The sequence below is a fragment of the Lethenteron reissneri genome, chromosome 42, assembly GCF_015708825.2.
Source record: "Lethenteron reissneri isolate LAM-NWPU_2019-01 chromosome 42, ASM1570882v1, whole genome shotgun sequence".
NCBI lineage: Eukaryota > Metazoa > Chordata > Hyperoartia > Petromyzontiformes > Petromyzontidae > Lethenteron > Lethenteron reissneri.
In genome coordinates, this window is record NC_083820.1 from 8,929,539 (window position 1) to 8,954,290 (window position 24,752).

At 56.1% G+C, this 24,752-nt stretch overlaps 1 protein-coding gene across 1 annotated transcript in view; it reads left to right on the forward strand.

The window, feature by feature from the left end:
- LOC133352898 (sodium/potassium-transporting ATPase subunit beta-1-interacting protein 2-like) overlaps nt 1–24,752 on the forward strand; it is a 46,326-nt gene extending 21,574 nt beyond the window's left edge. Inside the window, exons 2-6 of the mRNA XM_061568899.1 lie at nt 7,378–7,515; nt 8,776–8,856; nt 16,676–16,873; nt 21,264–21,324; nt 22,681–24,752. Of these exons, the coding sequence (XP_061424883.1) occupies nt 7,378–7,515; nt 8,776–8,856; nt 16,676–16,873; nt 21,264–21,324; nt 22,681–22,772 (570 nt within the window). The 3' untranslated portion in view covers nt 22,773–24,752. The remainder of the gene's footprint in view (nt 1–7,377; nt 7,516–8,775; nt 8,857–16,675; nt 16,874–21,263; nt 21,325–22,680) is intronic.

Genomic DNA, 24,752 nt, shown 5'->3' on the forward strand with positions numbered 1-24,752 from the left:
ACCCTTCTTGTTGTCGTGAGGTAAGTCTCTTTTTTATTATGGCTCCGAGATGGCGACCCTCGGAATGACTTGAGGGCCCATCGGATCTCGGTCCATGGAGAGGAGGGGAGTACGAGGGAAAAGGGGGGGGGGGGGTAGTTGACATTGCAATGTGGTTTCAACCAATAATTTCAGTAATTTGCAAGTAGATTTGTTTAATTTATGCAAATTCTGACCGTAACACCAGCACGCACACACAAACGGCATTACTATTTTACGAACAAAGTCACGTGATCCACCGTGAAGCAGCCGGAGCGTGTTTATACATAATGCCCCGCGCCGGCATTATCCAGGGTGGTCGCTTGGGGGGGGGGGGCCGAACCGCGAACCGCCGCGCAGCGAGTGGCAAACACTCCACGCGCCGTCACCACTCTCGCTCGGCCGAGTCAGGCGCGGTCGGAGCGAGTGATGCGGAGTTGGGAAGGGGGGTTGGTTTTGTTTATCTGCCCAGAAGTTATTTGTGTTTATGGACAAGCGAGCGAGCGAGTGAGCACGCGGCTCCTCAAAACGGAACGAGAAGAGCTCGCGCCCGAGCTCTTCCCGGCTTCCCATCGACATCAATTAATCAGGGCCGGTAATTGAAACGGTCTCGCGGTGCGCGCGCGCTCAGCTGTTCGTTAAATGGCCATAAACTCTGGTGCACCGCAGCAGGTTTGTGACGGCGATAATGGCTGCTCCCTCCTCCCTCGCTCGCTCGCTCACTCACACTCCGTGAAATACGGAACTGCGGAGAAAGGGGCTACATTGAATCTGGGGTGGCGGGCGGCGTGCTGGTGGGGGCGCGGTGGGTTGGTGGGGCGGGGTGCTGGTGGGGGGGGGGGGGTGTGTTGGTGGGGGGGGCGGGGTGCTAGTGGGGGGGTGGTGTGCTGGTGGGGGGGCATGTGCTGGTGGGGGGGCATGTGCTGGTGGGGGGGGCGGTGGGTTGGTGGGGGGGGTGGTGTGCTGGTGGCGCTGTACTTTAAACAAAACGCCAAGCTGCCATCAACAAACACATTGAGTAAGGTTATATACGGATCTGGTGGCGTAGGTGCTGGTGTTGTGTTGGGTTGGTGGTGTTTACTATGTGGGCGGTGGTGGGGTTAAGGTCATACGGTGGTGGTGTGTGCATGGTGATGGCGGTATGCGGTGACAGTGCTGGTGGCGTGTGGTTGTTGGCGGTGTAGTGATGGTGTACCTGCCCAGCCCTCTCCGATGTGAGCGGTCAGACTGCCCGCGCGTGAACCGATCATCGACAGCCGCCCGCCCTCGCGGAGGTCGTGCCGGCTCTCGAATTATCAAAACGCTTTAAATGATCGCGCGCAAACCTACTCAAAGGAGTGCGTGAAACGGCCGGTTACCCAGCTTTTTTCGCATCGCTGGCTGTGACCCTGACCTCTGCGTCTGCGAGCTAAGCCCAGGGCCCAGGGCTCCACGGCGGACCTCGCCGGCATTGGCGGCAGCGTGGGCGGTGGGCTAAACAGATGAAGGACACGGCAGAGGAGGGGAGGGGGAGGAGGAGGAGGATGGGACATTTGTTAAAGGTCAGGGAGCAGCAACCCAGCAGGAAGAGACGCATTCATCTTGCCCGTTATTTTGAAAACAAACTATGCCGACAGCGGAATGTTTAATTTAGTTTTTCCTCCCGTGGCCCTAATGGCCGCGTCTGCGTTGCCGCACGAATCCCGGGCCGGGTGGCTGTGGTTGCCGCCGCCGCCGCGGGCTCTGGTTTGTGACCCCACTGCATTGCGCTCATTCATCCAGCAGTCCGTGCGGGCAGGTGGGCCTCCCTCGCCCCCGATCGGGCCTCCATGACGCGACGGGGGAGAAAGGCGCGTGTGATCTGCTGGTGTGCGTGCGCGTGTCTGCGTCTGGCTGGGGTTACGGGTGTGGGGAGCGGTAGTGCTAGCGCTTAGCGCGCCGCGCTACGAATCTGGACACCCGGGTTCGATTCCAGCTCGCGGCTGACATCGGTGACGATTATATTATCTGAACTGGCCGTGGGCCTCCCCGAGGTCGACTCAGCCTCGATGGAGTACCTGGTGCGGTGTGTCAACATCGCCACTTGGGAGACAAAGGCGGCCGGGCGTGGTTTCCGGCCACACCACCCCCACCTCGTGTGCCGTGCCGGCCTTCATAGCGTGCTCGCTTAACAGCACTTGCCCCAACAGTCTGTTAAGTTTATTCGGGAGATCTCTGTCTTTGGGGTGTAAGTGGCTGTGTGTGTCGGAATCTGTGAGTGACAAGGTGAGGAGCGGTAGTGTAGCGGTCAGCATGCTGCACTATGAACCCTTCGATCTGAACTCGATTCCCGCTTACGACCGATAACATTGGCGAATATTGCACTGGTCCTGGACCTCCCCTAGGTCGACTCAGCCTCAAATGAGTACCTGGTGCGGTGTGTAAACATCGCCACTCGGGAGACAAAGGCTACTGGGCGTGGTTCGGTCACATCACACACCCTCGGGTGCCGTGCCGGCCTTAATAGGTGCTCCCTAACAGCTCTTGCCCCAATCTTTTGTGTAGGCTCTACGGGGGATCTTTGTCTTTGCGTGCATATGGCCACAATCACCATCTCCAGCCCCAGCCCCGTGCCAGCGAGCTTGGCCGCCGTTCAATCGTTTCACATAAAAAAGCGTCCCATATGAGCGGGCTTTGGTGACAAAGCATTTATCAAACGCAACATTGTTTTGCCGTGGTTAGGCGCTCTCTTTAGAGCGGTGTCTCATAGCAACACGTGCACAGAATGCGCTCACCACTCACCCTTGTCTCTCGCAGCGTACAGTCACGTGCACAACGATTCTCCCCGTTGTAGCCTTCGCAGGACTGTTGGGGCAAGTGCTGTTAGCGAGCAGCACCTATGGAGGCCGATGGGGTGGGGGGTGGCCAAGACCGTGCCTTTGTCTGTCCCGCGCTGATGTTTTACACAGCGCACGAGATACTCGTTGAAGTCCAGGGCTGGTTCAGATAACCCTGCACCGGCGTTGGCCTATGAGCGGGAGTCGAACTCGGGTCGCCGGGTTCGTATTCGCAAATGAATTGAATTTGCCACGCACGCGACGTCGTGCGCTGACCACTGCGGCACCGCACACTCGCTGTGTCGGAGACGCTGCCGTGCGTGTCCGTACGTTTTGCTGATCTCAGCCAGAAGCAAACTGCGCAGCTCTGGCTTCACAAGGCGATGTGAATTTGGCTTGGGGCCATGTCGAGCCAGGGGGCGGTTTAATCATTTTTGCTCATTGAGTGTGATGTCAGTAAGCACAGTTCTGGTTCTGTAGTGTTAAACAATCTCGTGCAGCCTGAGCTGGTGTGTGGACGGTGGTAGTGTTTGTGGGTGTATTTCGATGTTGTGTGGGTGGTGGTGGTGTATCCGTGGTGGTTGGGTGGTGGTGGTGATTTTGTGGTGGTGGTGGTGTGTGTCAGTGGTGGGTGGTGGTGGTTTTATGGATGGTCGTGGTGGGGTGTCGATGGTGGGTGTTTAGTAGCGGCAGTGGTGGTGGTGTGTGGGTGGTGGTGGATATTGGTGGTGTGTGGGTGGTGGTGGATGGTGGTGGTGTGTGGGTGGTGGTGGGTGGTGGTGGGTGTGGTGGTGGGTGGTGTTGGTGGGTGGTGGTGTGTGGGTGGGTGGTGGTGTGTGTGTGTGGGTGGTGGTGTGTGGGTGGTGGTGGTGTGTGTGTGGGTGGTGGTGTGTGGAGAGCGATAGTGTAGCGGTTAGCGCGCTGCGCTATGAACCTGGCGACCCGGGTTCGATTCCCGCTCACGGCCAACACCAGTGACGATTATCTGAACCGGTCCTGGGCCTCCCCTAGGTCGACTCAGCCTGAAATGAGTACCTGGTGCGGTGTGTAAACATCGCCACTGGGGAGACAAAGGCGGTCGGGCGTGGTGTTGGCCACCCACCCCCTCGTGTACCGTTGCGGCCTTCATACAGCCAAAGTCCGCGTTTTTTCAAATACGCCGCACTTTCCCCGCATAAATTGCAGATTTCCGCGCGCAAAATATGCGGGCTTGCATGATTTCATAATCCCCGCATTTTCGTTGCAAAAAGTCACATATATCTCAGCAGAAAGTTGAAAAATGTTGCGTTTACTTCACACAAGCGCAGCCATTTCCCCTGTTGCCATGGGAACGTTATGAAGTGTTAGAGGCTACGTAGTTAGTTTTATTCAGGAGTTTATGCAACTTTACACTTGTAAGATTGGACTTTTTTGTTAGTAGTATGTAAATTTACATTACTGTAAGACTGTACTGTTACTGTATTGCTTACGTTACTGTGCACTGAAAACACTTATTTTAACAGAAGATGTCTGTTTTGTATAGCTACCTCTGTAAAACAGGAAGCACACATTTTATTTTTTTATATTTTATTTATTCATTTTTACAGAAGTTGTAGCATATTCATTTTGTAAAGCTACAGAACTTGTTCGACTCAATGTTTTGTAAGTTTGAGCCATCTGTTTGTTAAGGTCTAAAATAAAACAAGATGAGAACTTAAATATTCCCAGCACTTTCTGTGATGTAGTATGCTTGCTTATCATAGGAAGTAATAAGAAATGACTCTTTACATTAAAGTAGTAGCCTAGTGAATAGGGTGTTGGGGGAATCACTTTTTTTTCTCTTTTTCATCAAACCGCAATTTTTGCAAGTTCCCGCAATTTAATCGCATAAAATTGCATAAATATCCCGCATATTCCATCGCATTTTTTAAGAAAACGTGCCGCATAATCAACGATTTTTGCCCGCAACAATCACCAAAAAACTCCGCGTTTTTCTGGAGGGACTGTTCATAGGTGCTCGCTAACAGCACTTGCCCCTACAGTCTGTTAAGGCTATACGGGGGATCTTTGTGTGGGTGGTGTTGGTGGGGTGTGGGTGGTGGTGTGTGTGTGGGTGGGTGGTGGTGGTGTGTGGGTGGTGGTGGGTGGGCTTCCGAGCTGGTTTGGCGCGCACCCACAGTGTGACACATTGATGTGACACAGGGAGAAGCTATGAGCAGCACGGCACAAGGCAGGTGTGTGCACGTCGCTGGGATATTGCTTTTTTCTCCCCAAGCACCGACGCTCGACGATGGCGGAGGGTGTGGGATCGGCGCGCTTCGAGACGAATTGAATCGGTGAAGGAAAACGCACAAGCCGCACGCGCGCGTGTGTGTTTATTTTTCATCGTGATATATTTATTTTTTTATTCCGTCGCGGAAAGCGCTCGTCTGTCCCGGCTTGCGGCGGTGGCCGAGGAGCAGAGGTCGCAACCGGGTACCCGATACCCGTACCCTACCCGATACCCTGCTACCCGTACCCGGCCGGGTACGGGTAGCAGGGTAAGGAATCAAAACCCGTTTGCGACCTCTGCCGAGGAGCCGACCGCGAGCGTTTTCCCCCCTCCCACCCGCGACGCATTGAGGCCCGGCCATCGATACGAGTGACCTTCAGCCGGCTCCCCACCACCACCCCCCCCCCCCGCGGCGCAGGTTGAAAAGCGGCCGAGCGGTTTGTCCGCGTCAAAACTCCGCCGCCGCCGCCGGCGTTCACCACTCAATTTGTCCGCACGCTCGTTCGCTCGTTTAGTTGTCACCGTCCTCATCACCGTTTGTCGTCATCGTCATGGGGATTGGTCGAACAACCCCCACATGACCGACACTTTGTGGAAATGCCCAATCAGTGCATTTTAAAATCTCGATTGAGAACTCATTTCTTTGAAAACTGCCCTTTGTCTTTGGTTTGTTGTCCTTCTCCGGCACCTGCGATTCGCACGGTTGGCTACGTATGGCGCGAATGAAGTCCAACGTACATACATTAGATTTAGAAAAAAAACAACAGCAATGGCTGTAAATTACCACCACTGTTTTATACAAGATTTGGCACTTGTTTGTTTCTTGTTCCATTGTCCGTTTTGAGAGCCAGACAGAGTCACACGTGGAAGAGAGAATGGGCAGCAGGGTTTCATCCGCTCGGAAAAGGGGGCTCGGGCAGAAACACGTCACCCGCAAGGGGACGGTAGTCGACGATCGAGCCTAACCATGGGGGGAGTTGGGCATGCCAGGGGAGGCAGGGAGGGAGGGAGGCAGGCAGGGAGGCAGGGAGGGAGGCAGGGAGGCAGGGACGTCCTCCGCAGTGAGACGCAGCGGCGACAGCAGCAGCTCGCGCGAGCCATCAGTCGAACGTGGCAAAACCGCCTCGAGATGGCGACGGCGGCGACAGACGACCTTCAGCCCCGACTGCGAGACAAATAAAGATCCTGATACGTTGACGGCGCTCTCTCTCTCTATCTCTCCCTCTCTCTATTTCTCTCTCTCTCTCGTGCCGAACGGCGGAGGGCGATCGGTCTCGCTGGGGGGGGTGCGCCCGCGTGTGGTGGGGGGGGGCGCGTGCCGCCATTAGCGCGATGGACGGCGGCCGCGGGGGGCCGCGCTGCCGCGAAGGGATCGAAGCGGGGGTCAATGACGCTTCTCGTTTGGCGCTAACGGCGCTTTCATTACGGAGCGAGAGAGAAAGAGGGAGAGGAAGACCCTCTTTTTGCGGAGACTGCCTCGGAACATTCCTCCAGGGGTGTCATTTAGTTACATTTAATAATCTAATAATAACCTTCTGTCCCGGAGCCTCATTTAAATATAAATTGCGCACGCTGCCTCCCATCGCCGCCAGTGACATTGACTCCCAAAACAAACGGTGACGACGCCACGGGGCCGCTGCTGGGCCACCTCGCAGCGCCGGCGGCAACAAAGTCCCTCGACTGGCCGGACTGGCTGCCCGGCCATCCCACCACCAGACGAGAAAGATCCCCCCCCTCGCCCCTCCACGTTCTGCCCCCCACCCCGCTAGTACCAGCGCCACGCTCGTCCACCTTTGTCTCTTCCACCCCCCCTCCCTCGTGTAATCATTGTAAAAGGCGAATGTTGTTAGCGGGGCACCTATCGAGGGAGTGGTGTGGCTGCAACCCAGCCCGGTCGCTTTTCTTCCGATGTTGTTTTACGCACTGCACCGGGTACTCGTTTAAATGCCGAGTGGACCTTGGGAAGGCTCGGGACCGGTTGAGATATTTGCTTGTTCAGGTTAGCCGTGAGCACACACGTACAACACACACACTCCCCTCTGCGCGCGAGCCGGCAGGGATGAGACGGCAAGCAAGACGGAACGTCTACGAGGCAGTGCAGCGCACAACGTAGGACGCGACAAACGAGACGCGCGGTTGAAATGGGAAAAACCCAAAAACATCGGCTATCGAATGGAATGGCGATGCCGAACCGTGCGCTTGTGCGCGCGAGCGTCTTCCGTCGCGCGTTTCCTTGCTGGAGGCCGTGCTGGTGCCCCCCGTGCCTCATCGCGTCTCTGTAGCTCAGCGCCCGACTCCGTCTCCCCGCCGCAGGTGGTGACGCTGGAGCGCCAGGTGTTCGACTTCCTCGGGTACCAGTGGGCGCCCATCCTCGCCAACTTCCTGCACATCCTGGCCGTCATCCTCGGCCTCTTTGGGGTCCTGCAGTTCCGCCCTCGCTACCTGGGCCTGGTGAGCCTCCCTGTGCCGCCCCACTCCTCTGCGTGTGTCTCCGTGCCTCCCGTGCCTCCCCGTGCCACCTCTTGTGCCTCCCCTTGACATCCTGTGTCTCCGTGCAACCTCACCGCCCACCCCCCCCCCGTGTGTCTCCGTGCCCCTCCCCCCCGTGTGTCTCCGTGCCCCTCCCCCCCGTGTGTCTCCGTGCCCCTCCCCCCCGTGTGTCTCCGTGCCCCTCCCCCCCGTGTGTCTCCGTGCCTCTCCCCCCCGTGTGTCTCCGTGCCTCTCCCCCCCGTGTGTCTCCGTGCCTCTCCCCCCCGTGTGTCTCCGTGCCTCTCCCCCCCGTGTGTCTCCGTGCCCTCCCCCCCCGTGTGTCTCCGTGCCTCTCCCCCCCGTGTGTCTCCGTGCCTCTCCCCCCCGTGTGTCTCCGTGCCTCTCCCCCCCGTGTGTCTCCGTGCCTCTCCCCCCGTGTGTCTCCGTGCCCTCCCCCCCGTGTGTCTCCGTGCCTCTCCCCCCCGTGTGTCTCCGTGCCTCTCCCCCCCGTGTGTCTCGTGGCCCTCCCCCCCCGTGTGTCTCCGTGCCTCTCCCCCCCGTGTGTCTCCGTGCCTCTCCCCCCCGTGTGTCTCCGTGCCCCTCCCCCCCCCGTGTGTCTCCGTGCCTCTCCCCCCCGTGTGTCTCCGTGCCTCTCCCCCCCGTGTGTCTCCGTGCCCCTCCCCCCCCGTGTGTCTCCGTGCCTCTCCCCCCCGTGTGTCTCCGTGCCCTCTCCCCCCCCGTGTGTCTCCGTGCCTCTCCCCCATCGTGTGTCTCCGTGCCCCTCCCCCCCCGTGTGTCTCCGTGCCTCTCCCCCCCGTGTGTCTCCGTGCCTCTCCCCCCCGTGTGTCTCCGTGCCTCTCCCCCCCGTGTGTCTCCGTGCCTCTCCCCCCCGTGTGTCTCCGTGCCCCTCCCCCCACCGTGTGTCTCCGTGCCCCTCCCCCCCGTGTGTCTCCGTGCCTCCCCCGTGCCACCTCATGCCACCGCACGTATGTCCTCGTGTCTCCCCTTGCCTACCTGTGCCGCTGCATGCTTCCTCCCGGCGCATCCCCCGGGCTCCGTCTATATCCTCACGTTACCCCCCCTGCACCCCCTCCCCATGTCTTTACTTCGCATCTCTCTGCTGCCCTTTGTCTCCTCGTGCCTGCCACGTTTTGTGTCCCTGCAAGTGCCCTCCACTGCAACACCTGCCCACTGACAAACTCCCCCCCCTCCCGTCCCCTCCCCCCGGCCACCCCCGTGCAGTACGCCGTGTGGACAGTCCTGTGGCTCACGTGGAACATCTTCCTCATCTGCTTCTACCTGGAGGTCGGCGGGCTGTCCAAGGTGGGACGCGCCAATCCCCTCGCCCCCCCCGTGGCGCTGCTGTCGCCGTGATACATTTGACGCGTCTGTTCGTCACGTGACAAATGTATTCATTGGTTGTGTCGGGTGGAGGAGGGTTTTTACGACGCACATTTTTACACGACGACCTGACCCAAAAGATAAACAATTATGAAAGGCTACGTATGAAATGTAATATTTTGTTTTCGTCATAATAACAATATTGTTTTTTTTATTTCACGAAGCCCTCTCATTTCGAAATATCTCAAAGCGCTGCGTGTAAACAAAATAAATAAATAAACTGCACTCGTACAGATAAAATCCAATCGAAATGCAGCACAAACCAATCGTAGCAGTGACGACTACACTCGCACGATAGATTAATTATTTGCCTCTGGTAATTCGAGCACGAAGAAAGTTCACTGTGAAGTTGTTCAGCGCAAACCCTCGCCACGAGCATGTTAACGCACCGTAGCGGCAATACAGTGCGTGATGCTTGCGAGAACGCACGCCATTCGCCGCACAAAATCAATAAACGATCCAACGGACTGCAGAATTTATGACGCCATATAACGGCCACGCTTGCCAATTTACTCCGAATAGCATTTTGTGGCGAGCGCATGGGAGTACTGCAATGGTTGATAGCTACTTAATTACAACTTTAATTACCGAGTTTGTTATTTTGCGAAAAAAATTTATATTTTTCGGCCGGAAATGAGATATGTAGGTAAAGTGAGACATGCGACGACAATGACGACGATGAAGACTACGGTTCAGCGAAACGCGACGATGCGACCGCCGCGGACGTCACACGCCGCTACGACGTGTCGCTTAGAACCGCGGTACCGGGGACCGCACGACGCCGACGGTCCGCCGGAGGGGAGCGGAAATCCCCGGTACGTTATAAATCAGCGCTGGCCTTTCCAGCCCTAATTGGAGAGCAATCTCACTTTTACAGGCTCTGTATTAAATATGCAAATTGTAGCCTTTAGGGTGCGCAAGGCCCCCGGGTTAAACCTGTGTATATCCGCAGTGCGAGTAATTGCCTCCGAGCCGCATGCGTGCTTTTAGCACCGCCGCCACTGCCACCACCCCCCCGCCCGGCTCCCTCCCCCCTCACTCCCCCCTCACTTTTCCCTCTGATCGCGCAAAGTCGAAAGAGTCGCCAGAAAATGTCGTGACACATCTGAAATTGCCATCGTCTGGCACGCGGCGTTGGCGGCTGGCGCCTCCCGTTATTGCATCCGCTCTCGTTTCAAAGGGGGCTCGCGAATTAATTGCCCTTAGCTTCGCGATGAGAGGGGCCCGGCTCGCCGCGGCCGACGGAGTCGCGAGGCACGAAATACTTTCTCTGGCAACGTCGGAGGTGTGCTGCGTTGCGGACGGCTCGTCGGGCATCGGGTGCCACCTGAGCGATTTTTGTCGCAAGGATTATCCTCCGACTACCCAGTAAACATGCCAACGTTAGGCCGACGTTGGGCATGTGTCAGCTCGCAACCATTGTACCTAAACCGCAAGGGAGCCGGGGCCGTTGGCTGGGGCCCTTGTTTTCACCCGCCCAGGGAGCCTACCCCCCCCACTGCACCCCCCCTCACCCACTCCCCATTGTTGCCATCCATCCGTGCGTTGTTCCCGCTCGTTTGTGCAGCGTGGGAGGGCGTTGTTGACGGACGTCGACCGGAGGCCGTGGGCTGCGCGTGCCCCGCCGCGTTGTTCACCTCGGGTCGCGCGCCCGCGCGGCTTCTGCCGGTCGCTTCGCTTGGCCAGGAGGACCCCTTGCCTCGATTCTGACCGAGCAGCGGCACATTCTTAGCGACGCGCGGGCATTCAACAGCGACGACAACTACGCCGGTGGATGTAACGTCTGAATGCGATCTCTTCCAGGGTGGAGTGGCCACAGTGGAAGACCAAGCACCCTCTATAGGGGCTGTGTACAGCTCCCACTCGTGGAGTCCCCTTCCACCAGCAGTGGTGTGGGGAGGAAATTGCCGGGTTGCACCTTTACCACCTCTTATCATCACCAAAACGATCATGGGGCAGGATCAATCGACCGCTGGATGTAGGCGGCCCCAAGCTGCCACCGTGACTCATGCGTCGTGCGATGCATCAATCCACGTTTTCCTAAAGGCAATCAAATCTCAAGATACCTTACAATAATGAAGGCAAAGAATGCCCTATGGGTGGGAGGGGAGGGGGAGGTGGTGGAGGGGCGGTGGTGGGGTGATCGTTGGTCTGGACAGGGAAACGCGGAGAGAGAGCGACCCAGAAGGAACAGCGACGACGATGATGACGACGACGACGATGACGACGATGTCGACGACGACGACGACGACGATGATGACGACGACGATGATGACGACCACGATGATGACGACGACGACGATGATGACGACTACGATGATGAGGATGACGACTACGACGAAGATGACGACGACGAAGATGACGACGACGATGATGACGATGATGACGACGACGATGATGATGATGACGACGACGACGATGATGAAGACGATGACGACGACGACGATGATGAAGACGATGATGATGACGACGACGATGAGGACGATGACGACGATGATGACGACGACGACGACGACGATGATGACGACGACGACGATGATGATGACTACGACAATGATGACGACGACGACGATGATGACGACGACGACGATGATGACGAGCCCCAGGGATAGTTGTGGCAGCCAGGGCAGCACCGACGAATCCCAGGGCAACGTTGGGTGGGGGGTGTTGGGGGGGGGGAGGGTGGGGGGGTAGGGCGGGGACCCCAAGTGTGCGACTCCGGCAAGCACACGAATGTCCGTCTTGACATTGCTGGCGTTGAAAAGTCGAGCGCGGGCTTGTTTTTACTTCTCGTTGCGATCACGGCCGCGGCCCTGACATTCGCGATTAATAATTGCCATGTTTTGGCATTTACCGCCAGTGCGTGGCGTGGCGGGCGGATGAAACAAAAGGTAGGATCGGGAGGTAAAAAAAAACACCCAAACGAAGGGGGAAAAAACCTCTCCCACAAAGACGACGACCTTTGTTCCGGGAGCTGCCTCGGCCTCGGATGTCGGGACGCACAACAAAGGTGGGCGGGGGACAAAAAATCCTCGCCGCCCCTGCTTCGACCAAAGTCCCAAACCCCCTTCGTTTTATTTATTTCTGGCTGCGATTTTGTTTTGGTATAACCCCCACGTGCTCGGTGCCTTTGTGTCACCGAAGCCGGCTTCACTTAATCTGGACACAAAGGTTGTTTGTTAAATTTCCTAAGATGCTGGCACACCCCTGGTGCTGCTTCTGGTGGCTTAGGTAGGGGGGGGGGGGGTTTAGTAGATTTCTCACAAACCACGAGATGGGTTGGGGGTGGCTCCGTGCGTCCGTGCGTTATTTGCGGAATGTGAGAGCCATGAAGAGGCGACGTAGAGCCAGGAGTTGTGTTCGGTCGATACCCATGAGGTATCGGACACTGCTGCCTGTTTTTTCCACTGGCACATCTGAGCTGAGCCAGCGTGGGGGGGGGGGGGGGGTCCTCACCGTACGGTTTTCCGTGCTGTTTGCCAATCCGAGCCAGAATCTAAAACTAAACTTTTTATTTTACCAGGTAAAGCCCACTGAGCTATATAGCGACCTGGCCACAAATAATCGCTCAACGAAATGGCTTATTGCATGGACATTTATAGCAGCTAAATACTCTAAGCGTGTGACGTTGATTCTAAATGTGGAGGGGAAAATCGGAGGACCTGGAGAAAAATTCACGCGACCACGGGGAGAGAGACACACAAACTACGAATATACAACAGGCGTCAGGATCAGGATCGAACCCAAGACCTCCTGTATACCAGGAGAGGTAATTAACATCTCGCCACCGTGGCACCCTATGACACACCGACATCGCAAGGCGAACCGATACCCCTTTTCCACTGTCACATCCGAGACGTGCCAGTGCGGAGTCCCACACGGAACGAACAGGTCGCTTCCCGCTGCCTCTGTGTTATGTCAAGCCGAAAGCCAAGCTGCGAGATACGCTGGCCTCGCAAGGCGACCTGAATCTGGTTCAGTGGCGTCGGTGGCTCAACAGCCAAGATTGCTGCATCGCTTGCAGACGTTCCTAGTAGCGCGTGACATCGGCGGCGCGGCTTCGGCGGCTCCTGCAGTGGAGATCGATCCTGGGGGCTTCCCGAGCCACGTGCCCGGCTGGCTCGGCACACCACGCCGCCGTGGCTCAGTTCTACAGCTGGAAAAGACGGACCGGAGGGTCAAACGGATCCGAAGACTCAATGTCAATGACGAAGTTACTCATCGTTTACAAAAAAAGGTGTTTTTATTTATTCTGTTTAACCAGGTGACAGATGTGGAGAGGCCAGGACAGTTTAATTTGCAAGCGTTACCTGGGGCATTCATGAGCCAACAGGAGGGGCTGCGTGTGGCGGTGCCCGTGGCAAGCTGCGGCTCCTGCTGGACTCGCCGTTAAGACGACAGCGGGCGATGGGGAAACGGTTCTGCTCGGAGCGAGGCGCGGTATTGATTCGCGGCCGCGTGCTCGCTCGCTCGCTCTCTCTCCCGTGGGAGGGGGGGGGGGGTTGGGAAGCGTTTTTTTTTAGTTGTCTCTCCTCGCCGGATGACGGGAGCCTTCACTCCTTCCCATTGTTGACGGCGGAATTACGGCCCTCGCGAAACCGTCGTCTTCATCATCGTCGTCGTCTCATTGCGTTGTCCATCATCTTGGCGCGGTGTGGACTCCGCTGCGCTGTTGTGAAGGAAGTCTCTCTGAGACGAGCCTTTGTCTGCAGTTTTCGCGTCTGATAATTATGATTATTACTATGAATGATTATGGCAGGTGGTATTATCATAACACGACGTGTATAGTCGTGATGTTTTTTATTCTGCTCTGTGGCTCTCTCCTCTCACATGTAGAGAGGTATGCAGTGGGAATGTGTTCCCGATGATTCAGTTCAGTTGGGGAAAAAATCCGCGGAAAATCGAGTGTTGATAATTAAATATTCGTATTTGTTCAAAAGTATAACATCGCAGCAGATGACATCACATTGAAGAGAGAAATATATATCCAGTAGAACCCTTCTTAACGAGGGTAATTGGTTCCACAAAAGCGTTCGTTAAGTGATTTTGTCATTAAGCGAGTATAGGAAATACACATTAAAGGCGTAATTCGTTCCGTTAGCATCAACAGTAAACCTTTTTCAAACAAAAAATAATTGTATAATCTTTAAAAAATGCATAATAATACATGAAGATACTGACAACATTATAAACACATATTATGAAAAAAAAACATGGTTAATCAATGCATTAATTAATATTTTCTGTACCGACAACAGCCCGTCATTAACAGGGGAATGGTGGGTAAGCGAACACATTGCCCTTTATGGAGGCCCGTCGTTCAGCGATTGCTCATTAACAGATCTTCGAGTGTCATAGGCGACGTTTCACGCAAAGGACCTTCTTCCTCGCACATAAAGAACGACCATTGCCCGACACGTCGCCTCGTACATTTTTTTTAAGGCCGCACAGCGTTATTGACGGGAATGGTGTACATTTTTTTTCTAGTCGATAACAACAACAACAACAACAACACAATAATTGTTTTATTGCCGCACGATCGGTGGCGGCGGCCGTGGTTGCCACCGCCCGCCCGCCCGCTCTCTCCGCTCCGCTCCGGCGCGTTTCCCCCGATAGCGCTAAAAGATGTTTAATGCGTAATGCGGACGCCTTCCGAACGCCGGCGCTTCTTCTCGGCCGCGGCGGCTCGAGTGGTGTGCGGTGTTTTTATTAAGCGAGATCGCGAGATCGCGCGATCGTGCCGGCTACGGCTGCGTCGACAGCGGCGGCCGCGGCGAGATAAACCCGCGGCATAAAAGGTCACGGCCGCGCAATTTCCTGTCGCCTGCGGGCACGAGCCGGCCCCTGTTCCCTCATGGAAGGGAGTAAGAATGAACGGGGAGAGGGGGGGGGAGGTCGCAGAGGGTCAGCCGGTCGGGGGATTCGGTGCAGGTCAAACGAAGACGGTGGTTAGGGTCCAATTGGGTGGCGGGGGGTCGGTGCGGGGGGGGGGTTGAAGGGGTGGGGATTCTGGCAGTTCTTGAGCTGTGCTGGGATGGCTCGACACATCCTCGGCGTGGCCTGGTTGTGCGGTCAATGTTCGGACGTGGGGTTTCTCATCATTAACGGAAACGTTTGATTTTGTGTGGCCAGGTGAGAACCCTGCCAGCAGGGGAGGTGCCGATCTCACCGCTGCTGCGTGTGTATGCCCAGTTGGGTCACGCGCGGTGCAATGTTGAATTTGGAAACGTTGGACCCTGACGCCGGCACACGGTGGCCTAATCTTGGGAATCACTTCAGGGGATCTTTAACGTCCACGGTGAAGCGGACGGTGTGTCGTAATAATTGTGGTAATTACACCAAAAGTAATCATCGGGGCGGCCGCTGGATTGGAACCGTGGACCTCTGCAGTGAAGGGCGAACGGCGCTGCCACTGGGCCACCGCCACCGCCCTATTCAGGGGTTTCTGGGTAGTCACCTGTCCAAGGGCTTCAGTGGAGTGGGGGTCAGTGGAGGGCGAGGGGTGGGGGGTTACCTATAGAGGAGGCTTCAGAAGAGGTCTCCCGCAGGGAGGGGGTTCATTGAACAGGTGGCTTCAGTGGGGGGGGGTCACAAGTAAAGGGAGTTTCAGAAGCATGGTTGGCTACGTACGGTGCAAAAGAAGTTCAACATACATACAGATTGGGCTTAGCTGCGGGAGGCGGTTTTGTCGGAACAAAGGTCTCTATTGAACCGTGTCAGAACATTTTACGGTGGAGCTTCAAACCACGGGCCCACAGAGAAACGCCACCGCCCGCTCGCATCGTTCACCGTTTGGCGACCCTTGAAGGTGCCCGCCGGCTCGCTCGCCAAACCTCGGCGTGAGCGCAGCCACGTTGCCGATCAACTCCCCGCCGCCGTAGAGTAGACGAAGGAACGGAGAAGTGATTTCCAGGGAGATTGTGTGGAGGGGAGGGAAGGTCTGGGCGGGGGGGGCTGGAGGGGAGGGCAGGCAGGGGTTGGTCAGTGGGCATCACCTGTAGAGAAGGAGAGGGGGGGTGGGTTCAGTGGAGGAGAGAGAGGGGGGGAGTCAGATGGCATGGGTGCCACCGTGCGCCTGCTGGTGACGGCTGCCGCTTGCCGATCGGCGCTGGCGACCTGCGTTGCTCTGCCGGTGCCGTTCCGCGTGGGCGCATGGCGATTGAACCCCGGGGGGTGTCGCGCGTCGCCGGCCTCGCCAGCCGACGGTGGCGCGGGGGGAGCGGGAGGGGAACTCCCCGGGAATCCGCAGGACCTTGGGACGGCGACAGCGGCAGTGGCGGTCTTTGTCTGCTCCCCACGCCGTCTCCTGTGCCAAGGGCGTGCCCCGTTTTGTCTTCCCGGCCTCCAGTATTTAACCATCGGTGCTGTGAGCTTCCGGTATTTAACCATCGGTGCTGTGAGCTTCCAGTATTTAACCATCAGTGCTCTAATGTTTCTGTATTTAGCAATAGGTGTTGTGGGCTGTCAGGCGTATGTGGATGTCGGGGTGTGTGCATGTCTTTGTCTCTACGTATGTGGATGTCGGGGTGTGTGTGTCTTTGTTTGTAGTGGGGAGCAGTAGAACAGCGGTTAGCTCACTGCGCGACAAACCCAGCGACCCGAGTTTGATTCCCGCTCATGGCCAACACAGTCCTGGGCTTCGCCTAGGTCGACTCAGTATCAACTCAGTTCCTCGTGTGGTGTATAAACATCGTCATTCGGGAGACTCACCCTTGTGTGCGGCGGTGCGTGCGGTGCGCAGGACAGCGACGTGCTGACGCTCCACGCGTCGATCCACCGCTCGTGGTGGCGCGAGAACGGCCCCGGGTGCCGCGTGACGCCCGTGGAGCCGCCCCCCGGCCGGGAGAGCCGTGGCCTCGCCTACATCTCGGTGCCGGGCTGCCTGCTCGAGTACCAGTACCTGGAGGTGGTGCACGCCGGCCTGCACATCGTCCTCGCCGTGAGGGACCCAGCGCACGCACGCCACGCGCACCAAGCGCACGCACGCCACGCGCACCAAGCGCAGGCGCGACAGAGACGACACGACGGACGCACCCGCACGCGCTAAGCGCACGTGTGACGGATGCACGTGACGGACACACACATACCAAGCGCACGCACATACCAAGCGCACGCGTGACGGATGCACGTGACGGACGCGCACATACCAAGCGCACGCACATACCAAGCACACGCGTGACGGAGACGCGCGTTCTCGTCATTGTGGTTGTTGATGTGGTCGTGTCGGACCGAAGCGTGAGCGGCCATATCTCTCTCTCGCCCTCCCGCCTTCGCACATTCGCCGCACCTGCGGCTTGATGTCTGAAGGACGGCCGTTTCTCTTCACGGAGAGTTTCGTCGTCACAAATAGCTGCGCCGAGCGTAGCGCACGACGCTCCGCTCAGGGTGGCGGGGGGGGTAGTTTGGGCGAGTAGACACGGCAACATAGGAGTGCAGTACAACGAGGAATTTCGCCGCTCTTAAATGTTTTAATGCGCGAATTCTTTCGGCGCCGACGTTATCGACCGCAATCCACCCCGCCGCGTTCCGGGACAATACGCAACACTGTTCCATCAGAAACGTGCGTGGCCACGTTCAGACTCCAAATCCGATTTTCATAATCTCCCTCTTTTTCTCCTCTCTCTCGCTCGCTCTCTCTCGCCCTCGCCCCCACGCTCGCATGGTTCTCACATTCCTCTCGGAAGCCTCCATCACTCCCAGCTGTCTCCCGCCTCGCAATAAACACTCCCGGGGAGACCTTAATTTCGCCGAAGGTCGCAGCCGAAATGGTCAGCCCGGCTCTCGACGCTGTATTGACGCGAGGAGGGGGGGGGGGTTCGGATTATTTATATAAATAAATATTCCGCCTGTGTCCCCCCCATCCCTTAAAGCCTGCCCCCCCCTCCCCCCCTCCCGTCTCCCGCCCCCCCACCCCCCCCGGAGTGCTTGACACCGCGTGTGGGAAATGGAATCTGCTTGAGCTGTGGCTGCTGAATTAGCGGCATGGGGAGACCAGTCCAGGGGAGAGCGGCTGAAGGGGAAATTGGTGGGATGTGCCGTCAAAATACGGCCGCTGCAGCTAGCCCCCCAGGGGACAGCCGTAGGCTCGCAGAGAAAATCCATAGACTTGCGCGGAAACCCATAGACTCGCGCGGAAACCCGTAGACTCGCACGGAAACCCGTAGACTCGCACGGAAACCTATAGATCCGAAAAAAAACATAGACTCGCACGGAAACCCATAGACTTGCATGGAACCTCATAGACCTCTCACGGAAACCCACTGACCTCGCACGGAAAACCCATAGACCCACACGGCAACTCATAGACCCGCACAGAAACCTATAGACTCGCACGGAAAGGTATAGACTCAAACGGAAACCCATTGACCTCGTACGGAAACCCATTGACCTTGCACGGAAAGGAGAGACACGAGGACCCTTGGAAAGGAAAGAGATCCATAGCTCTGTTTTCTACCCCTATTCCACTCGCACATTCGAGGCGAGCCAGCGTGCGGGACGTCACGACACGGGGTCGTTTCTCCCACTCTCTGCCGAGCCGAGCCACAACCAATCCATAGAACTCTGGCCTGAGAAGACAACATCCCGTACCTCCGGTTAGCACGGTCGACTACGTGTGGTGCGAAATAAGTTCAACACGCATCCGTACATCCATCCAAATCTGCCTCCGAGCCTAGCAATGACCAGAGGCGGGGGGGGGCGCTCATAAAATTAATAGTACGCGCGACTCGCCTAGTTCATCGCGCGTGACGTCAGTCGGCGCGCGTCGGCAACGCTCCTTTTGCGCGTGACGTCAGCGGCACGGCTCGGCTTCTGCAATGGGTGGCAAAAAAAACAACCGACCTGAGCCGCGTCCCGGCGCTGGCTCGGTCGGTGCGGACCCGCCCCCCCCGTTCAGCGGAAAAGGGGAGCGGAATGCTGCTGTACGTGCATGCGTTTGTATGTATGTTGAATTTCTTTCGCACCGTACCGTCAAAGTCATCACGCTTGCCACCGCAATGGCCCGCCCATCTGTTTGTTCGGATACGGTGGCGTTTCTCTTTTTTAACACTCCAGTTGACACGGCAACGTCACGGTTCTCTGGCGGATGGGCGACCCGCGCCGCACCGTGACCACTTACCATAAACGATTGGCCGTTCTACGTTGCGCGGCTTCCCGGCAATTAATTGAGCAAATACTTATCGCTCCCAGAGCCCTAATTGAAATTGATTGACTTGTCCGTCGTGGACAGAGCGATTGAACCTCGCTGCCGCCCTCCCCCCTCCGCTCCCCTCCTGCCCCCCCTCCCCCACTTTGTGAGGTCCACACAACTAGGGGCTCGTGGATTGGTGTTGTTGTTTGAATTTTTCTTTTAAAAAAAACCTTATTCATTTATTTTATGTAAATTTCTCCGGTAGAATGTTCTTGTACATGCCCATGTACGTGCACATGCCAAATGTAATGTCACCTAATCAGCAATCATCTTCATAATTAGCAGCAGAATCATCAGTATCTAATGCGCAACTCATAACACAAACAAGTGGGTCGCCAAAATCACGTGGTATGTAAGGCAAAAGATGGGATGGTTTTAAGGCCACTGGAATTAATTACCGTAGAAAAACAATTTAACATGAAAGAGCGTGAGAGCACGATCAGATAAGAGCATATCAAAAGCAATAAAATTGGGAAAGACCTGTGAAAACATTCAGTCTCTCAGATTTAAGATAAAACAAAATCGATAATGCCGGAGAGATTTGGCCAAAAAAAACCTTCAGAAATGAAGGGGGTTTTTTCTTCTTCAGAAATGAAGGGTTTTGTTTAGTTCGGAATGTTTAAAGGAATGAAGAAAAAGGGGGGGGGGGGTCGGCCTCTCCCTTTGTGAGGGCGCACGATGGAACGGCTCGTGCCACCTTTACAGCCTGGTTTGACTCCAGAACGTGGCGTTGAGAATCGATCCAGGAACAGCAAGCGTATCACAGGGGGCTGTCGATGCCACGTTCCAACCACCACCATCACTGGGGGGGGGGAGGGGGGGAAAGCAAGCCGGCGCACATGGCCCATGGTTCTAGATTTGAAGCTTTCGTGACTGCAAGGATTCATATTCTTAGGTGTTTTTCGGTAAAGTCACGTAGGTAAAAAATTGAAATTTATATTAATAAGAGTAAAAAAATCTGAATCTAAATCACGACGTTTCGGAGGCAACGGAAGCTTGTGTTGCCTCCGAAACGTCGTGATTTTTATTTTATTTTTATTTTACTTTTATTAATTTTAAATTACATTTTTTACCTACGTGACTTTACCGAAAAAACCTAAGAATATGCCCCATGGTACCAGGCGGGGCGACGTTGCGATGTGTTTTTTTCCCAATTGAGTAATTGGCGAGTAAAATGTTTCTAATCTGGCAAAATTGACGCCAGTCATTTTTATAATTATGGCAATATTGATGAATGGCCTGCTGTCTTTCGAATAACAACACTGCGTGGTCTTTAACATCCGCCCTTAAGCACACGGCGTGCAGTATGCACGCTTAATACATCCGCAGTATTAACCACGGTGGCCCGCAGGCCTTTGAATCTCGAACTTCTGCAACAGACGGAGCTGGCTCAGGCGCTACCACTCGACCATTTCACCAGCGCCTCTCGGAGGCCGCTCGTGGCTCGTGCTCGTCATCGCACGAGAACCACGTGGTTGGGGTGGGAGAGACGTAACGAGGCACAAGCGACAGGGCGCTGTTCATTCGTCTCGTTCGGGGCGTCCGAGCGGAACTCTCAGGGGTCCCGGTCGCGGCGAGCGTCAGGCCCCTTACCGCGTTTGCTCTGCCGGTGTGCAAGACCCCATCGCCGTGTCAGCGCATTTAACGCACCCTCCGATTACCACGGTTGGCTACGTACGGCGCAAAAGAAGTTCAACATGCATATCGTGGCGCCCCGATCGGAATGAACCGGCCTGGGCCGCGCGGCGCGGAGTGGAGAGTTCGCCCAGAAACTGCAGACGGCACTCCGTGGCCCGGCTCCTGCACCCCTGGTTCCCCGAGTCGGCAAACACGCATGCTCGGAAATGCAGGCGCGAGGCTGAATAGGTGCATTAGCACATCGCCGGAACTGTGAGAGGTGGTGGCAGCAGCAGCACATTTTCGGAGGCCTTCATTCAGCAGTGGATTGACCGTCCGTAGCCGACGATCAAATTCGTCGCCAAAATTTATTTAGCCGACGAGAACTCATCAACAACCTGGCCCGCGGGCAAATTTCATTCACGCTGTGACGATGACGCATAGTGGGACGATGAGCGTGGAGGATTGCGTTTGCATCCACGAAGGCCGCGTGGGGGATCACCGCTGTGCTTTGTCGTTGCAGCTGATGGGCTTCGTCTACGCCTGCTATCTCATCAACGCCTTCACCGAGGAGGAGGACAGCTGTGAGTTGACCCCCTGCGACCCCCACGGCTCGTCGCTCGCCGGACGCTTGTGCGATTAGGGGCCGGTGTTGTTGTTGTTCGACGATTCGTATGTCGCTGTGTTTCCGCAGCGGTGGTTTCTTTTTGTGTAAGAGTGCAGTTATGCATGTATGTGTATGAGCGTGTGTGTACGTGTGTGGGGGTTCGTAGTGCAGCGAGCTAGCGTGCTGCGCTATGAGCCCGGCGCCCGGGTTCGATTCCCGCTCACGGTTCACACCAGTGACGATTATCCCAACTGGTCCTGGGCCTCCCCTACATTGACTCAGCCTCAAATGAGTATCTGGTATGGTGTGGGGAGACAAAGGCGGCCCGGGTGTTGCTGGCCACCCACCCCCTCGTGTGCCATGCCGGCCTTCATAGGTGCTTGCTCAAAGCACTTGGTCCAAAAGTCTGTTAGGGCTATACGGGGGATCTTTGTCTTTGTTTGTGATGTGCGTGGCTCCTTGAGGCTGCGGTATCTCGTGCTGGGGAATCAGCAGCTTGGCTCCTGAGTCGGTCCCAGTCTCTAACGCGAGGAGCACAGTCAGGGCTATTCACGCTGTAAACGACGCGGAATCTAAAGGCGATGGTGCAGGTTCGTGCCTTCAAAGATGCAGCTCGAAGTTTGCTGCTCTCTGTTGTTTTACATCGTATAAGAGGATATTCCTGATTATTTTTCAATGATTTAGCTTTGCCCGTTTTAGGCTGCGAAATGTCACCGATTTTAGATATATATTTTTTTCCTTTAAGGGCCAGAGTGTTATTAACGAATGCGTTTAATTTGTTTGTTCTATGTGCTTGTGCACAGCTACCAAGCAGCAGCAGCAGCAGAAACTTCGCCAAATAATTTATTAACTTTTTAAACGAACTGCACTTTTTTTACTTATTTAATTTTTCAGACGTTTGGGCTGCAGAAAATGTACTCACTGTGGTGATGATGATGATGATTATTGCTGTGATGATGATCGCAATGGTTGTGGTGATTGATGACGACTGCCGTGGATGATCAACTTAATGGAGATGATGGTGGTGGTGTTGGTGGTGACGAAAAACGTCACGGTGTGGGTGATGATGGTGATGGTGTTGATGATGGAAGAAATTATGTTGTGGATGATGACAATAACTTAAATTCTGATGGTGATAATGATGATGTTGGATGGGTGAATAGCAACAACTTAATGATACGATACCGATGATGATGAAAGTAATGATGACAAAATTAATGAATCTGCTGATGTTGGCGGTGTTGACACTGATGATTATGATGACGACAACGATGACATCATCATGCTCTGACACACTCCGACGAGAGCGCTAACCTCTTCTCGCCGTGTGCAGTCGACTTCATCGGAGGGTTCGACTCGTACCCGACGTCCTACCAAGCCCCGCAGAAGCCGTCGAGTCTGCAGCTGCAGCCCATGTACATGTGACCTGCTCCGCGGGGCTCGCCGCCCAACACGCTCAGCCGAGTGAGACCCGCTCGCACGCACGCAGCTCGCGCGCGTGCCTGTGGACGTCGGAGCTCACCACCAGCCCGTCGGCCGTATGGTCGCCACTTCTGAGACACAACGAACCGAGACTCTTTGCCAGAAGGATAACATCTCACGATTCCGGAAGAGCGGGAGGACTACGTGTAAAAATGCGTCGTCTCGAGCGGTGCGTCGACATCGCTGCTGTTGTTATTATTGCACAGCTGACACAAAGCGGGAGCATTCATGTCTCGGGAAGACCGACATATTTCATGGGGACGGCCACTGCGACGAGAGGGCGCCCGAGGCAAACCGGCACAGGCGGCAACCTCGATTGGACATGACGGGCAGAAGAGTTGGTGCCTGCAGATGTCGAGCGCTCGCCGGCGCTCGTCGAGAGAGAGAGACGGAGCAAATGGCGGGGCGTGCAGACACGCCGAGGGCGCTGGAAGCGACGCGTGGACTTGCGAGCCGTGCGATCGAGGCATCGCGAGAGGTCGGCGACACGGCTTCCCCACCTCCCGAGGTGGATCATCGTCGTCATCCTCATCAGTCCATGTTCCACTCAATTCTGGATAAATGCCTCCCCCCACCAAGGCGTCGTTGCATCTCTCGGGCTTGCGACGCAACAACCCATACGGCTCCGAAATTCGCCGCCGCCGCTCCTCCTCCGCCTCTGCGGCGGACGTCCTCTCGGGGCGCGTTCCCCTCTTCCTTTGGCCGCCACTCCGTCGTCAGTCTCGACCAGTCGGCCCTCATCGGGCCGCGACGCGTCCTGGACTTGCGCGATGGCAACACGCCGTCGCGTTGGCGACACGCCGTCGGAATTCCGCACGGCGCCGGGTTCATCTCTTTGAAAGTCTGTGATCGTGTTTCCTCGTCGAGGTGTTTTGCCGAGATCGTCGTGTGCTGTCGTTTGGTGTGCGCAGGTCTTTATGATTACGTGGCGCGAGAGAGCAGCGGCAGTCGGGTCCGTGTTAGGAATTCACCACCATAGCCACTTAGCAGCAAAATATAAGACCCTCGTTAATGAATATTAGCCGGCCACCCTCCACGTCCAGCGAGAACCCGTGCTGAGGCTCATCAGATGCGTACATTCAGCTGCTTCATGTACGTACCGTACGTTGAACTTCTTTCGCACCATACGTAGCCAACCGTGCTAATCGGAGGTGTGGGGAAGGACAACAAACTAAACGCAGTTCCATGTAGCAGGTAGAGGTGCATCCCTGCAATACCTTGCTCACGTCACTGCCTGTGGAAGGGAATCCACTTAGATGGGACTCTAGAGAAGAGGGTATTTGATCTACATGCCATGGGCATGTAGATCAACCCTGCCCCTGGCCCAGCTTGGCCCCGAGCCAGATTCAGATGCCGTCGTCTTCACTTCGCATTCATACCGCGTTTCCCAAGAAGTTAGATCTCAAGTTGGTCCACGACAAGGGGGAATGCCCCCCCCCCCCGCCTCACCCCCCCCTGGTGGCAGCTGTCCCTTGAGGCACAAGGAGAAGTCGTCACCGGCCAGCGGGTGGGCATTGCTCTGGCAGACGCCGTCTTGTGAGGCCAGAGCTTCACAGTTCGGCTCTGGCTCGGCTCGGCAAGCGGTGGGCGAAGCAACACCGTACGTACTGTGCGGGCCCTGTACCGGTGCGGCTTGGATGTGCCATTGGAGAAGAGGTACACGTGACCTTACGTTTCCGCTGTTACCAAGGTAACCATCATGCGCGATGCTGCATCATGTTCCCAGGACTAGGGCCGGATTAAGTCTAAGGTGGGGGGCCGAGGACTGGTATAGTTTTGCCTGCCACCCCCCACCCCCTTTGTCCATTCTATTAATTTCCTTGCCACGCCCAATGATGCCAAACACTTCCATTGTTGTCCACCCTGTTTATTCTACTTGTAACTATTTTAAAAAAAAACGCGATGCAGAAATTGCGAAGCAAA